The sequence below is a fragment of the Xyrauchen texanus genome, chromosome 5, assembly GCF_025860055.1.
Source record: "Xyrauchen texanus isolate HMW12.3.18 chromosome 5, RBS_HiC_50CHRs, whole genome shotgun sequence".
NCBI lineage: Eukaryota > Metazoa > Chordata > Actinopteri > Cypriniformes > Catostomidae > Xyrauchen > Xyrauchen texanus.
In genome coordinates this window covers 16,368,263-16,386,250 of record NC_068280.1, presented here as the reverse complement: position 1 = coordinate 16,386,250, position 17,988 = coordinate 16,368,263, and the positions used below count along the sequence as shown (strand labels likewise).

Sequence of the window (17,988 nt, the reverse complement as noted above, 5' to 3'; positions counted from 1 at the left end):
TACAATATATATTCTAATGATTCTCAAAGTATTCGTAAACATCTCTAAAGTTTAGGTTATGTAAAGTAAAGGGTTTGTGTTTTAGAAGCTGTCAATACATTGATATTGCACATTTCATTGTCATTGCATACAAAAATGCACGTGTGCTAAAACAACACTTTACAAAAGGCATACCTATGAAATCTAAGACAAAAAATATGTAAATATAAGACAAAATATATAAGCTTCTTTGTGGCTGCTCATTGATTGAAAGTATCTTGTGTGCTAATAACTACCTCTCCATGTATAAGTGTTCATCAAACTGTATGCATTGCCATCTAACAAATGCCACTATAGAGCTCTGCTGACAATAGCAGGCATTTATATGGCAGGATAAGTCCAGTGTTTTAACATGATGTGCAAATTAAATCACTAGTAAAGAGTGAGATTCACAAGGTCATTATCCTCCAGAGACTCACTCTCCCTAGTCCAATCAGAATGAGCTGTCTGCCTGATTCTCTGTTGTCACCTCATCACAAGTTACTATCAATATTTTAGTGACAGCTGCTCTGCTCCACTTTCAAAAAGTTATATTGTATTTCATGCTATATATTTTTCTCTTTTTTCTGATATCTGGGTCACTATTACACATAGAGAAGACAGGCATTAAAAAATACATTGTATATATTCTCTACTCTTTATCTGCACAATGACCTGTCCATCATCAGTATATAATTTTCCAGCAGCTCCCATGGTGCTATGTCACCTCCCGTCAATGGCAGGCACACAATCTTGTCATTAAATTGGAACGCTGACTGCACATTTACATTGCAACTCTCCCTCAATCACTGCTTTGAGTGAGTGAGTGAGTGATTGAGTGAGTGCGTACGTGCGTGCGTGCTTGCACCCTGTTGGCCCCACTAACGCCATTTCAACCAACAGGGGGTCTCTTGTCTAAGAACAGGCCAGGCTCAAACCTATCCTGCTTCAGGGGTTTGCCAACACTTGCTTATTTGGCAGAATGCTCAATCTCCAAATCAGAGTGCCAGACAAAGAAATTATATTTGCTTTGTAAAAACATTGTTTTTTTTTTTCTTCTTTCAGATTAAATTATCTTTTGTCTTTCATATATTTTGTTCTTTCATTGAACCAGATGCGTTCCAGCTAATGCATTATGCATATGCATTAGCTGTTTACAGTACATTTTTATCTGTATTAAAATTTCACTACAAGCTTTGTTCTCTATTGATTAGCTTTAGTGTGTCACAGCATTTCAAAACAAACTTGTTAGTCCCAATAAAGGTTTCATTTAGTGTTCTCTCACAAGAAAATGGCAGCTTTTGCAAAATATTTTATGCATGCAATGCTTACTGGTTTCCCACAAAAAGATTTAACTAAAAGGATTGATTGCAGGAGCTGTCATTATCCGCCTCCCCAGACTTCAGATCTTTTTTTTTCTGTATTCCCCTCCACACCCACCACCCAAACATAAGGCCACTTCTCCCAAGGCATTATATCTCAGATGTTACATTTAGAGTGGGCAAAGTTTTTGGCACAGGGACCACATTGGACTATGGTTAATAGGGGGCCGCATAGTATAATTCCTTTTGAGATGTTTTGCTTTAATTGGTTCTTGTTTCTTTGAAGCCCTGAAACATTTGTGTATTTATTCTAATTTATACAACAGTTAGTTCCAGTCTTCAAGTCTGATTGGACAAGAGGCGTTCCAGGAGTACTTATGTTTCAAAACATCAGCATTTGTACGCATTACTGTTTTTATCAGGCCACTTGTGTTCATGACATTCCAAACTAAAGTGTAGGAGCATCGCAGATGTGTAAAAAGCAGCTAGAAGTGTCTTTTCATTTTTCCCTGTACTGTTAAAGATTTTAGCCTGCAGGTGGCAACAAAAGACCATTTTAAGGAGTTGTGAGCCAGTTGAGCCAGCACTGCCAGTCAGTGAGTGGATTCCTTAAAGTCATTGGCATTGTTTCTCACTCCATGATTACTCGGATTACTACTACATTACAGCTGGGAAATAAAGTAAAAATGAATAGCTTCAGCATTAAGGCTTATCACATCTGAGAGACACAACAGATTAAGTAAACACACATACTCAAGGGGCTTACCTAGCAGAGTTTCCATGTTGGGAGCAGATGTAAACATTCAACATGGCAGAGGAGATAAATGTACCAGCTAATGGTAAATGCTCAGGGAGAGCCATGCTGGGATGGCTATTGTTGAAATAAAGAAAATAGGATTTATTTGACCAAAATTCCATTATCTTCTTCAAGTTGACTAACACACAAGGCTGAATCCAGCTTATTCGCTAGCTTCTTAAACATGCTACAGATATAGCTCTACTGTTCATCTCTGCTTGGGAGTCACTGCAGATGCCATTGATCACACGCTTTATCACTCTCTCACACACACATACAAACACACCCTTGTTTCTACAATAACTTGTTAGAGACAGCTGAAGCCATCGTTACTAATTATAAAGTGACGTTTATTAATTAGTCATGGAAGCTAGGGTGCATCTTTTGAACTAGCAACGGCAGATCAGGATCCATGGTGTAAGAAAGTAGTTACATGCACAGGTGCATTTTTTGTGACAGTCCTTAATTTTTCCTCTTTTTTTTTGTATTTACTTGTTAGTTGAATCGTGCTGTATGGCCCTAAAATCAGCAAAGCTACAGCTTGATTCATGTACACAGAAGACAGAGAATGGTCATGTGATACAAGTGCATTTAGTTGAGAACTGTGTTTGAATTTATTGAAGTTCATCACTGAGAGGGTTTGTTTTCAGACGTAAGTAGCACTAAACACCATTAGATACATTGTAAATGAACAGTGTCTGTTGTAACCTTTTTGTGATTTTTATTTATTTATTTTGAGCAAAATATTGCACTGGAGATCAATAAGCTTAAAGTTACAATGACATTTTCAGCAACACCTTTTGCAGTGGAGAGAGAGAGCATGTGCTAATGGTTGCAAGACTGAGCAAACTGAGTATAACATATATAATAGGCAATAGTTTGCTTACTGTTTGTCCTTGGTGTCACTGAGAATGCAGAAGAAAGACTATCTCTGTCTGGTTGTCTTGAAAATATGCATTGTATGCAATAATAATGAGCAAAGTGACACTAATTCTATATTTATGTCTCTCACTCTGCGTGTATCTGCCGAAGAGAATGGAGCGCCTTGTTTGGCTAGTAATCAGCATGTATGGTACTTCATTGTTGCTTGACGTGCTTTTTGCTCCACACCGAGATGAATAATTGTGTATCTTTTAATGGAACCGCATCGAAGGACCCGTGTATCTTTCAAACAAAACCTGCGTTGCATGGAGCCAGTCTTTACATTAATGAGAGACTATCACAGACTCAAACATCCCATCGTTGTAGAGCAAGGCCGCCTTTCAGCCTCAGCGATAAACAAACGGACGCTGTGATGTGGGCCCTGAGAGGACTGGAGGGAGGCTAATGGAGGGGCCTCACCTTGCCGCTCACTGCCTCTGCCTATCCTCACCAACAATAGCCTGACCAATTACCCACCTGCCCTTTGATTAGGCGGTTGCCACTGTAAGCGCTTGGAAGAGGTGCCAGTCATCACAACCTCCCTTTATCTCTACAGTTATTCCTGCTGCTCTCGTCCACAAGCAGATGAAGTTGCTGGATCAATAGGACCCAAGGCCAGGGCTTTGTTCTTCTTCTGTAGCAACTGTTGTATAGAACACATGCAGGCTGCATTATCATACACCCTAAGCAACAAACTTTTGCAGCGGAATATCAATTACTGTCCTTGCTCGTCAGTACATGCCTCATCTTTAACTAGCATCTCCCTCTCACCGGACTGAGAAGGAAATCCATACAAAGCCTCCAATTAAATTCTGCTTCTTCAGAGAACCTTTGTTGTGTTGAATGGCTTAAAGTTTTAGTTCTCTTACCTTTTCCTAACATTTTTGCATTTTATGAAGGTGTCCAAGTCATTGTTCCCAAGTGTGCAGAGAGTAGCCCAAAAGGTATTTGGATACTTAGTCATACTAATATATTCATATACATAATAGTAAACCAATACAAAATAGTAAACCAAGTTGTATTTATTTTAAAGAAAGATGCTTAAAAGTATAGTTCACCTAAAAAAGATAATTGTCTAATCATTTATTCACCCTGATGCCATCACAAACTTGAATGACTTTCTTCAGCAGAACACAAAGCAAAATATTTTGATGGATCTAACATGTGTTTTTGTCCATACATTGACATACATAAATCAATGGGATCCAAAATTTTAAAGCTTTAAAAAGGTAATATCAAATTAGTCCATACTCAAGTTGTTTAGTTCATGGCTTTGGGTGAGAATAAATCTTGACATCTGCAGTCTCCTTGGTGCGTTCATGAAAGAAGCTCATTCACACACTTCCTCGCTCTTGACACATGCGCAGGACGCTGAACACAAACCAGACACAGTGTTACCAGGTTTGTGGTTTTCACTTCTAGTTGGGCTATTGTGAAAATGCAGACATTTACATTTACGTAAATTTGGCAGACACTTTTATCCAAAGCGACTTACAGAGCCCTTCTTACAGGGACAATCCCCCCGGAGCAACCTGGAGTTAAGTGCCTTGCTCAAGGACACAACAGTGGTGGCTGTGGGGCTTGAACCAACAACCTTCTGATTAACAGTTTACCAGTACTACACCACCACCACTCCACCACCACCACTCCACCAATATTAAACATAAACATTAGACTAATTCCCAAAGTCTAATTGGGAGTTTGATTAATTGAAAGAGCTAGTCTCCACATATGTTGCATATTCATTGTAATGGGCATTAAATCTCTTAAATTATCTTCCTCCACAATATGATTCTGCTGATAGACTGTGGCTATCCGCTTTCCTGCAGCAATCGTGAAGCTGTATTCATGATTCATGTCAGAGTGTCAATGCCTGCTTCATGCGTCACTTTGAAAGACACATGAAAAGCGCTTGCAGATAAAATCGTCTCAACCTGCATTTTGGTGATAGTTAAGACTTGGCATGCTTCTGTTGCAATTAAATTGCGCCTTACATGTCCCATCTGGGCTTGTTTTATACATCAAATTGCCTCAAGAGCTCATTTTACCATCATTTAATCACTGACAGGTAAGCTTGTTGTGTGTGTGTGTGTGTGTGTGTGTGTGTGTGTGTGTGTGTGTGTGTGTGTGTGTGTGTGTGTGTGTGTGTGTGTGCATTAGTGTAATGACTCCGGGTGGACACGTTACAATGGTTACGCCCTCCCAACAAGTGTTTATGCTGGTTTATGCCGTATTTGCAATTAAGAAAAATGTACGTGTTAAACTTTGCATTTAAGTGTTAATTCTGACAGCTCTAAAATATACATAAAGAAAATGTTGTGATTGGTAAGAGATATTGTAACAACAGCGTACTGCCTATTCTAAAATAGAAGATCTATATGTATACTGAGTATGCTGCCCACTCTAACCACAGTCCTCTATTGAATCCTCTAGATGGTAGAATGTTGTGGATGTCTCTCTTTAACCTTTAAACTGCACATAAGCATTTCACCTCAGAGGTCTTCATGCTGAGTTCTATTACCCAAAGTTTCTGAGCAGGCAGAGGAATGCAGTACTAAAACTTATTTTTATGGCACTCCTCCTCCTGTTGAAATGTTTAATGTTGCATGAAAGACCTTTCCTTTAGTGAAAGATAATATGCTTGCTACTGAGTAGAGGTTTGCTTGTCATTATACTCTCAAAGAAGTTGTCATTTTGTTCTTTGGAATTGATTTAAGTCCAATAGAAAATTGGAAATGATACAATTTTATTTTAAAAAGACCCCATTTTCATGCTGTTTTTTTTTTGGTCAGTCTTGGAACAAATTATGTTACCAATCTTACAGTATTTACTGCGTGTTCAATACCCATTTTGATTTTCATTGAAGAAAGATGTTTGTGCACTTAGAAGTTGAAAGTCTTCTTGGAGTTGTTGGGTTTTTATCTATTTATTCTTTGACTTATGAGTGGTTCACAGCCCTGTTATTTTTGCTTTAATGACCACACTGTGAGTGAAAGATGTGTCTCCCGACATTTGAGATGAGCTTAGTGCTACAACAAAATCATTTGCCACATTGTCAAGCATTGTTAGGCATTTCCCTGGTTCTGCATTCAGTATCCCTGTGGGTTTCCTGGGCAGGCCTCATTTTCTGCTCCTCTTTGTGATGGCAACATAATAAATTGGGATTGAGTCGAACATTGATCTCACTGCTGAGATGGGTTTATGAACGGTTCAAGGGAGTGCATATTCCCCCCCTTAGGAAAACGTTGGTTGAGTAAATTTGAGCCAACAAGCAGGCCAATAAGGGGGTAGCGGGTGTTTTTTTTTTTCACACATTGGCCAACGGCGGGCTTCAAAAACACACAGTATATTATGAATAAAGGCAGTAGCAAAAGAGTGCTCAAAGTGTCTGTGCTTAACCAGTGTTTTATTCTCTGTGCCTGTTCACTGGGGGCCACAGCCGAACCCTGAATACAATGTCAGCAAACCATACTTTAATGCATCTATTATGGCAAGGTTGTAGTAGCTAAATCCCTGCAATTGGGGGAAGTACTTGTTGAATAATGCACCATGCCAAGTTGAGTAACTCAGTGGTGCATCATATTGGTGATTAGCAATCCCGGCCCTTGATTGGAATAGCTACTTGGAAGTGCCTCACGCAGAGACGATTTTTGACTAAGTCAAAATGGGTTCTAAAGAAATGGTAACCTGCTTCAATTTAGAGAAAAGAATGTGGTTATTTCCATAAAGTTTTCTATAACAGAGTGTCAAAATTTTCTGATGCAGGGACCCTTCTCCCATAATATAAAATTCCAGATTTTCTGGCAGGTTTTGTTATCAACATTAACATATTATTAAATTAAGCTAAATTAGCATTTACCTAGTTTGTCAATTAATTACCTTTACATAATGTGCCAAGTCTTGGGTTCATCACACCACTGTATTGTCTGACAGAAGGAGATTTTTATTTGTTCAATGTTGAAGCTACAGAATCAACCAGATGATATAACAGATTGTTTCTTTTAAAAAAAAAAAAGTTATAGTACAAATTAACCAACTCGGTCTGAGTTTGAATCTTGTACAAAAATATAAAACTTTTATTCCCGTAGAGGAAAAATAAATGAACCAACGAACAATTTTATTAGCTGTATATTGTTTGTTTATTGAAAACCTAACCTAAAACTAAACCTAACCATATAGCCCAAATGTGTACAGTACGCATGATGTAAATTCCGTCATCAGCAGTGTGTGCAAACACTAAACACACGTAGTCTGATTTTTCTAACCACGTGTCTTTAAACACGCAGAATGTCCATGTACCTGTAGTTATTTCTAAAAATTACTAGGTCCACAAGGTGGCAACACTCACATTTTAGCCATTACTGTCACAAAGAAGCACTAATAATAAGATTAATTTGTTGCTAAACTTTAACAGATGAATGGTAAAAACAACAACAGAGGATGTGCACATCAAGAATGCGTATCTAAAGAGGTCAGGAGAAAGTGGTGTCTCATAGCAGTCATAGCGCACAGTTATATGGAATATATTTTTTCAGGCTCGTCGCGTGTGACTGTTTGTAGACTCTGAGCATTTGTGTCAAATGCAAGTATACTGTACCTAGGGATTTAGTGTAACCTTTTACCATAAACCCAACCATGATTTTAATAGGAAAAGGGAATGCCCAATTCCCAATGCGCTCTAGGTCCTCGTGGTGGCGTAGTGAATCCAGGAGGCGGAGAATGAATCTCAGTTGCCTCCGCGTCTGGGACCATCAGCCCGCACATCTTATCACTTGGCTTGTTGAGCGTGTTACCACGGAGGCTTCACACCATCCACCACGGCATCCACGCACAACTTACCACGCGCCCCACTTAGAGCGAACCACATTATAGATACCCCTAGGTTACTCCATGTGACTCTACCCTCCCTAGCAACTGGGCCAATTTGGTTGCTTAGGAGACCTGGCTGGAGTCACTCAGCATGCCCTGGAACAAAAGTACTCCAGGGGTGGTAGTCAGCATTTTTACTTGCTGAGCTACCCAGGCCCCCAAAACATTAGGGTTTTGAAACCCCAAACTTATTCCTAATTATAAAATGTAACCCCTTACCCAAACCGTAAACCTAAACCATGATTTGAATAGGAAAATAACTTTTAAGTCAGAGTGATCTCACAGTGAAATCTGAAAAAGTAGGATGACTTTTTTTTTTAGCTAAAAGCGGCCTGCGCTTACCGAAAGTCAAAGCACTGCCCATTTTGGCCAAAGCGGTAACTGTTGTTTAGCATATGGGCACGCGTGAGCTCCATTTTTCTGGTACAATGTCCACGAATTGTAAAGAAAACGGTTTTCAGCTGTACATGATGTTATACAGTGAAGAGGAATACATATTTTAGAAACTGTGTCCCCAACCGAAGCCCCAAACCTAAACCTAACCATCAGTGGAGTAGAAATTTAATGTTAGGGTGAAAAATGTAAACTTCAAATAGTGCTCGTAATTGATTATGCTAACGCAGTTACTTCCTGGTTTCAATGTTGGATGCAAACTCGGGTCTCCCATCCTGCTGATGCATTGCAATTCCAGTTGAACCACAAGAGAAAGTAAACATGCTTGAGCCGATTGAAAAATGTCTGAAAGGAGATTGCACTTGTCAGTGAGTCAGCATAATGTGGCTGATCCTGGGGTACTGGAAATCTCGGAAACAACATGTTGATGTGTGATCATGTTGTTTGTTTACCAGGGAAGAAAGAAAACATTTGGGTTTGGAAGGAGAAGGGAAGAGTATTACAGGTTATTGACAGGTTATAAGAGCCAAGTCATATGATACAATTACACCATCTTTCCGATTTTTCATGAGACTGCTGCATTAACCACTTTTAGAAATAAATTCTGGAATATTTGTAAGAAGTTTTTTTGTTTTACAAATCAGACCACAGACCCCTGCAGTATCTAAATGGTCCCCCTGTTGGAAATACTTCTTTCTCTACAGTTTGTTTACAATGTATTTAATTGCAACTAACAGAGACATGCACAAACACACACAGGCACACAATGGCCTTTGCATGCAGCTGTTCTTGCCTTTCTTACAGTTGTCATGTTATGCTCCTAATTAAATTTAAAATACACATGGGGTTTGAACCTTTGCACTTTAATGAAAGTTTCAAGTTTTTTTGTCATTTGTTTGTCCTAGCTGTGTCTACTGTGTGCTCTGACCTCTTTAGGTATTACATTTAACATTCAAATTTTTCATTAAACCCTATTTATTGAAATATTGAAGTTTGAATTGCAGAAACAATTGTAATTTTAGTCCCTCTGAAGGTCTCATATCAAAGAAACAAGCTCTAATAAAGTACTGTTAGGGGAGCCTCACATTTCTCAGTGTTAATTTGAATGTGATGTGAAGGAATCTGGCTGTCTGAAAACCCTCAAAACCTTGAGCGGGGCAGAAAAAAATAAACTCTTTCTCAACTATCTGTCTGTAATGATTAAAAGATGGGCGAGGAGGTGGCAGGAACCGGCTGAACAATGAACAGTTGACAACAACTTTTAATGACATAACTGAACTTAAAACAACAGAAAACTTAAGACACATTCACAGTGGCCATGTGCGTCTCTCTCTCCCACGACCCGGCCACGCCACACTGTCCTAATGGCAGGCCACTAGGGAGAGAGAAAATACCATTTTAAACCCATGTTAGAAAGGTAGTGGCCCAGAGGGGTCTCTCTGCAAACCATCAAGCAGGGAATGTGCCTTCATCATGGCTTGTCAGCCATATGCCAACGGGATATGAAACTTTGCCTTTTCCTCATAACTGTTTATTTGTTACTTCCTTCCCCACTGCTCACCCTACCATGCATCAGCACCAATGATTTATGACCTTGTTTATTCAAGCACTCATAGGACATGATACAAGAGAGAGAAAACCCACCCGACAACCCAGTTACACTAACAAAACCAGCATGAAAAAGTTTTGTAATTCTCCTCCTGACCTCAGCTCAGTGGGATCAGAGTGCGGTGGCAACTCATATTGAGGCTGTCACTTTTATTGGGGCTATTTATTTGAATGTCAGATACCCTGGGTGTTGAAAAGAAAGGAGAAATCTGCATCGGTTAATATACTCTTTTATTTTTCATCAAAGATGTCCTGCTCTGTTTGGGTTGTTGATAATTGCATTGGGGGCCTGCAGTGAGCTCTCAGTACACAGACCACAAACTCTCAGAGGGCTCGGAAGTGCTATTATCATTAAGTTGCCAATCTTTCTGGATCTATATTAAAAATAAATGAGTCAATGCTGCATTTTGGAATGGGCACAATGACCAATATTTGAACCTTAGGTATTGTTAAAGGGATAGTTCACACCAAATTAGATTTTTGTCAAAATTTACTCCCCCTCATTTTGTTTCCGGATGTTTTTCACCAAAACTCATACCAAATCCTTAGAAGACTTGGAATAAGAGTACTTTTATTTATTTTTTGGGCACGTCTTAAAGGGGTCATATAATGCCATTTTTGTACAAGTTAATATGAATCTTTAGGGTCTAAATGAAAACTTTGTAATATACTTTTATTAAAAATTCTCATTAGTATTTTAAGAAAACACTAATTTTACCTGCTCAAAAACAGCTCTGTTTTCAGCACGCTGTTTCAGTGCATATGACTTTAAATGATAATGAGCTTTGGTCACCTCGCCCCTCCGTTATGGAAAACATGCCGTAATGTACCCTGAGTGTAAACATTAGCCACATTCATTGTGAAGCGTGCAAGCGATTTGCAAAGATTAATATAAAGGTTAATAAAACGTTACACTTACTTCTTCTGGAGGTGCAGAGGGAATATAAATAGTTGGTACCGAATCTTTTTTCAGCAGCAGCTTCTTAGCAAAACCTGCTTTATACTGACCCTCGTTTATAAAGCAGTCTGTTGAAAAATGATCCGCGCAAACATGAACGCATTGACGTTGCTCGTGGGGAATATTCCCATCGTAAACAAAACTCAGCCACTGCGTCTTCAGCGGTTCAGATTTAGGAACATCAAAATGACTGCTGTGTTCGTTATTACACCGAAGAACAGAACACCACAATCGCTTAGGCGCCATTCTGCTCCAGTGTATCAACAATGATGACGGACTATGATTGACAGCTCGCTCACGAGCGAGGGCGGGTCTGTGTTGAAACACTGCTGTCAATCAACAATCCTGGGAGGGGCGTCTGACCGTGTGACGTCACACGGTCGAACGGCTCGATTTGAGGCAGGGGAAAATATATAAGGAGATTAAAACAAAAACACTGGATGGATTTTTATCATAATAGGATGGTTGTGTACAGGCACAGCCAACACACATTTCAGTACAATCAACTTGAAAAAGTGCATGTACCATTATATGACCCCTTTAAGCTTCAGAGTGAGTCTTTATCTCTCATACTGTCAATGCATTAACATTCTGTGTAAAACACAGATCGGGGAATGCATTAAAAAAAACTATATTTATGTTCTTCAAAAGAAATAAAGTCACCAGTGTGGAACAAAATGGAAATTATGGCAAATTTTCATTTTTGGGTGAACTATTCCTTTAATTTGTGTAAATTGGCATGTGTCATGTGCTTTTAGTTTCTTAAAGTTCTGTTTATCATTAAATGAGTGCTCATCTTTAATCCATAATTAGATAATAACATATTAATGCATTATGTACTTTTTCAAAGGGAAATGTATTATTGAATATTTTCAGGATTAACCATAGCTGTTGTGGATGTCAATCAGATAAATCGCACCATTTCATCCACTATGAAATAGAATTACACTACCAGTCAAAAGTTTTTCTCTTGGTCTTAAAAATCTTTTGATCTTAAGGCGTATGCCTACATTTTAAATTCATTCTGTAGACAAAAACATAATTGTGCCACCATATTAATTTATTTCATTATAAAACAAAAATTTTATATATATAAAAAAAATAAGTTTTTCAATTGATGAATTGGACCAAATAATAAAGAAAAGCAGCCAATAAGTGTCCAACATAGATGGGAACTCCTTAAATACTGGAGGCAACTACTTTAAAGATGCTAAAATTGGATTTTTTTTTAGTCACAACATGGTTCCCATGACTTAACTATTATTCTAAAATGTGAAGAAAAAAATTATAATAAAGAATGAGTACGTGTTTCAAAACTTTTGATCGGTAGTGTATGTTTACAATTTACGTATGAATACACAAATACAAATAAGGTCCCCTTCAAAAAGCATACCATGTAGCATCTAGCATCTACCATTGTTGTAGTTGAGACCAGCTCATTCGAGTACGAGTTCATGCCGAGACCAGAGAGGTTCAAATCAGATACAGTAAAAACTAAAATTAAAGGTGTAAGGTTCCTTTGGCTTAGAATCCCTGCTGAAAGGATAGCTTAACCAGTATGCAATTCACATGCTGGTCTAGGCTGGTTTATGCTGGTTAGTGCTGGTTTGGTTCTGTCTAGTTGGTTGACCACCATACCCATGTTTTTCACCAGCTAAACCTTGCTGTTAAAGCTGTTGACCAGCATGGTCTTTCTGATGAATCTGGTTAAGCTAGTTTAAAAGCCTGGTGGTGGCACCAGCACAACAGTAGTGTTAATGTACTGTAACTAAAATAAAAAAACAACTAACAATGATGTATTAAAGTTAAACTGTTAATGCAGAAAGTGAACCAAAACCTTTACTTTCAATGTGTTTACAATTGCACTATTAGATTCCATCCATTGTACTCCCAAGTAAGCATTTCTGATATATAAAATACAGTCTTACTGTACTACAACTTACAACTTACAATTTACAGATACAGCAGGGAATAATTACTTTTCATCTGAATATGAGACCACCCTGTTACCCAAATGTTTACCAGGCTCCAGATTTCCTCTTTTGTTATAACCAGTTCTAATAAAATTTGAAATGTTACATCTGTGTTATTGCTATAAAGTAAATCTTTAAATATGACTAGAACTCAAATTAATAAGTCCCACTAACTTTTTTGCTTTTAACACTATGCACTTAATCACTTAAAATATAGTCCCTTTCTGCTTTTGTTTTTCTCTCATGTCTTAAAGCTTATAAATTCCTCAGGTACATCTGTATATTACTCTCTGTATATTACTCTTTTGTATCTTAACAAGATACAGCTATTTGCTTGCTGATTTTACATGCATGCTGGGAAGCAGCTGCCAGACAGGCCATGATAATAAGCAAGGGTTTTTTTTTTGTGTTTTTTTTTTTTTTTTTTTAAAGGACTCGACTGGTCTTTTGAAAAAGTCTGATTTCACACTTGTTCGAGTCAGAGTCGAGAAAAGACCAAGACCATAAAAATATGGTTTCGAGACTGAGTCTCGTGTATTACAACAATGGCGTCTACTGCTTTTTATGAATATCTGAAAGAGAAAGAGCCAGCACCTTTAAAATGGATGCTTTTACGGTTTTAAGTGTATTTATTATTCTATCTTGAAGTCAAACATAAAACACAAACCTCACTATCAAAGGTGTCTTTCCATGAACATTATTTTAATATTGTCAGCTTCTCAGCTTTCATATCCAATGAAGACATTTACTGGTCCTCTCAGTTCAAACCTTCCATCAAAATCATGGCTGAATCTAATGGATTTATGTTATTGGTGCCAATCCAAATCCTATATACTTGGTACCTCTAAAGTGTCTAATCGCATGCTGTCACATGCACACTCTCACCCACAGACACAACAGCTGGGAAGCAGTGATTGAGTTTGTGCAGGTATTAATGCTTTCTATTTCAATAATGTTCAAATGGTCGACAAGCTGCTGCAAACTCCTGCTGCTTCTGAAATTGAACAAACCGTATTGTGTGGAAAGATAAGGCTTCCCTGCATTTTTTGCTTTTGAAATGACTGCCTTTGCTGTTTCTTTGTGCTGGCACTGAAAGGGGAGAAATACATTTCCAACTACCTGGCTAACACTGAGGAAATCTAAATTTGACATCTGTTTCTTTTGTGTTTACCTCACGTTAGCATAGTTGAAGATGTTTGTGGAACGAGCACATTCATATTGACTGTAAAAACATCACATTGAATGTTGAATGTTCAATGTTCACCATAAAAATACAAATTTGAATGTACATTGAAAATATATGTCAGGAGCGACTTTTAAACAGTGGATAGTTTAAAGGTACACTTTTTTTGTTAATGTTGTGCTTGCTGTTATGGTAGTCGTCTTGGACTTGGACTGACACATGGCAGCATGGATACAGCATCGTGCAAAAGCAATAGTTTTTGGTTTCTAATACAATTGTAGAAATGCAATATATGCAGTCACCCAAGATTAAAGTGTTCAATCATAGGGGGGTTACAAAGATAAAATGATTAATATGTGGCTGGTAATGTAATCTCATCATGAGACAGCTCAGCTCCAGGTAAAACCAAAAAGTTTTTATAAGGCTACTGAACACTTCAGCTCATGTGAGTTTAAATGAACCATAACATATTTTTCAGGGGTAAAAATTATTTACAAGGAAACAATTCCTGAGTACACCTTTTAATGTTGTTACAATGTTGTTACAATGGTACTGTTGTTACAGTATTTGCTATTCATGTTTAAAGTAGATATGCAGCAGGTATGCTTTATAATATGGTGTAATGTTAAAGTTGGGTCTGTTTGTGATGCTTTATTCTAGAAACAGATGGCATTCAACAATTATTTTAACTGTTAACAGCAGGGGAATCTTATGGTGTGTTAAACAATTCCCTTGAACGGGGCCAGGAGAATGAAGAAACAATTCGGAGATTAAATTAACGCACCACTGCACTGCAACACACACTCAATCTGCCTACTTTTCTGTTTTTCTTAAATGTCATTTTGCTTTTCCTGTGCAGTCTTTCAAGTAATTTATCTCTTTTTTTATTCTCACTTTGTCTCTAACAGACCACCTGAAGGCGAATCTAGAGGAGTACATGTCAAAATTTCCTAAGGTGCGTATTGTGCGCACTAAGAAGCGAGAGGGTCTGATCCGTACGCGGCTACTAGGAGCGTCGGTGGCTAAAGGAGAGGTCCTTACCTTCCTGGACTCGCACTGTGAAGCCAACATCAACTGGCTGCCACCCCTACTCGGTAAGTCCAGATAAAAAACTGGTTACCCTGGTGGCCACACGTACCCACAGATTTCTCAGTTTTTTTATGCCCATCTGTCAGTGGCTAGTGTTTTATCACTGTGAGAAAACACTAGCCACTGAAAATCCCAGAATATTTTCTTTGTGCTTATCTTTCTCATTTGAATCGAGCCATTTCAAAATTCAATTGCTTTTCCCATTCAAAGCCCTTCCCTCTGCAGTTGGCTGATTAAAAAAATCCTTTGTCTCCCTGTTTCCTGTCTATGACTTGTTTCATTTTATCACAGAAAACCTTTCTTCTCAGAATCATTGAGGATTGAATCTATAGCATACCCCCACTGTGCCACAAAAGCATTACTTTTGATGTACAGTACATGGCACTGTTATAACATATTTCAGAGTGCCTATTTAAGCAAAGGTTCACTACAGATTCACACTTATTGATTTAATAACAGCTCAGTGTTTAGTTAGTGGGCCTGATCTGTCTGTTTTTCTCTGGATTGAACATCAGGCGGTCGTCCCAGATACGTGGGCACAGCACGGCAAGTTCTAATTGGTTGCAGTGTGCCGTCTATGGTCTTTGAGAGGCATGCTGGGATCAGCCTGGCATGTATGATTAGAGTGGAGCTGGCACACAAGTACGCGGCAGGTACTGTGTCACAGGCTGTTTGAAACAGTGCTCTGATCAGTAATGTTGAGGACAAGGCTATCTCCCTAAGCTCTCATCACACCATCATTCTTTAGACAGGTTGCAAACAGACATACTGCTAATAAACAACTTTTATTTTACAATGTAGTAGAAAGGCAGCTTCATGCCTTTATAATACATTGTAAAAGAATGGTTTGTCAGGTAACCTAAAATACTGTATTGTTTAATATGACTGAATTGCACTGACTACATTAGGTTGGACTATAGCGACAGCAATTTAAGTGTTATGCCAACTACAAAAAGTTAATTAATGTAACAACTGCACATTACCACTTTTCAGAGTCAGACTGTGTTGTGCAGATTAAAAATGACTTTTGTAGATGCAACCCAATGTAATCAGGTCAATTTAGTCATATTTAATACTAGTTTGAAGTCAAATAAAAGCAGGAAGATGCTAAGCAACTTAGATGTTATCACGACACGCCTTTTCAGATAAATAAAATTTGGCTAAAATCTAAATTAACTGGTTTTGTTGAAGTCAAACATTTTCAACATCTATGAATCAATGTGACTAGATTTGCTAACTCCAAAACAAACAAAAAAACAAATAACAAAACTGCTGTAATTGTAAGGATTAAGTCAGGTAGAAATAGCTTTTTAAGTTACCAGGGTACCACATTTTCCAGTGTATTTATATTTCACTCCTATGAATAATTATTATTTCCCTCCTTTTATACTTTATGAAATAATGCATTGTAATTATTTATTTATTTATATATACAGTACTGTGCAAATGTTTTAGGCACTTGGCATTAATGTTGCATAGTGAGGATGTCTTCAAAAACAATGTCATAAATAGTTTTCATTTATCAATTAACGTCATACAAAGTCCAGTAAACATAAAAAAGCTATCAATCAATATTTGGTGTGACCACCTTTGCCTTTAAAACAGTACCAATTCTCCTAGCTACACCTGGATACAGTTTTTCTTGGTTGTTGATAGATAGGATGTTCCAAACTTCTTGGAAAATTCCCCACAGTTCTTCAATCTGTTTAGGCTGTCTCAATTGCTTTGTCTCTTTTACCAATTCAAATTGGTAATCAGAAGGTTGGTGGTTCGATCCCCACAGCCACCACCATTGTGTCCTTGAGCAAGGCACTTAACTCCAGGTTGCACCAGATTGTCCCTATAATATGTGCACTGTAAGTCGCTTTGGATAAAAGCGTCTGCCAAATGCATAAATGTAAATTTAATCCCAGACTGACTCGATATTCAGTGTGGGGACCATGACATCTGTTGCAGGGCTCCCTGTTCTTCTATTCTATTTGCAAAAGAAATGTTTGGGAGTCTAAAATGTTTATATCCTATTGACAGACTAAAGCTGAAAATATAAATAATCATCTTAAGACAAATGTTTTAGTGAAGCATCTTATGTGCCTAAGACTTTTGCACAGTACTGTAAATATTTATGTTTACTGGCTACTAATTTGTACATTTGTCCAAACAAAATACTTGGTTCAAGATAAAGGGGCACGTAGTTGGGTTTGGGGGTGCTGTTGGAGCAAGGATATTGGGATCTTTGTTCCCTTTACAAAAAGCTTCACTACGATGCTGCGCTGCTAAGCGCTACGGGGAACAACTCTAACTGTGAACCGAGCTGAAATAGTGTGTGTAACATGTCAATGAACATTGACCGGAATTTATAACCTCGGCTGATGTAATCATTAGATGCATCTGCGGCCAGGCTTTAAATTTATACGTCACCAGGTGTCGTCAGAAACTCTTTTTCAGAGCGATTCTGTTTCTGTGTGTTTCACAAACCCTGTCAAAACTTTCTTTCCTCAGTTAGGAGATAGAATCAGTTAGGCAGTGTGCAGTGAACGTTGTTCTCTTTTCTCTTCTGTTTAGAAAATATTATATATATAGATTTCTAAAAAAGAAAGAAAAAAAGAGAGAATGACTGAAAGCATAAGCGGTGCGTGTTCCCCTCTTCTCGCTCTATAGCTGAAGACGACACACATCAGTTTTTGCTGTTTGTTTGGGGGTAAGAGCACGCTGCTCTCGGCGTTGCAGCAGGGCGGTCGCGAGCACTGCGATTTGCTTTAACAGGCAGAGTGCGTCGTGCTCGCCTCAGCTTGCTTCCGGAGTCAGCACTCACGAAAAAAAAAAAGATCGTTCGTGGGGCTCTTGCATGGATTTGGCTG

General features: G+C 38.2%; 1 protein-coding gene across 2 annotated transcripts in view; it reads left to right on the top strand.

The window, feature by feature from the left end:
- Positions 1–17,988, top strand: part of galntl6 (polypeptide N-acetylgalactosaminyltransferase like 6) — a 341,726-nt gene that overhangs the window by 256,909 nt on the left and 66,829 nt on the right. For both annotated transcript variants that reach the window (XM_052126394.1, XM_052126395.1), the window contains exon 6: positions 14,950–15,135. In XM_052126394.1, the coding sequence (XP_051982354.1) occupies positions 14,950–15,135 (186 nt within the window). The remainder of the gene's footprint in view (positions 1–14,949; positions 15,136–17,988) is intronic.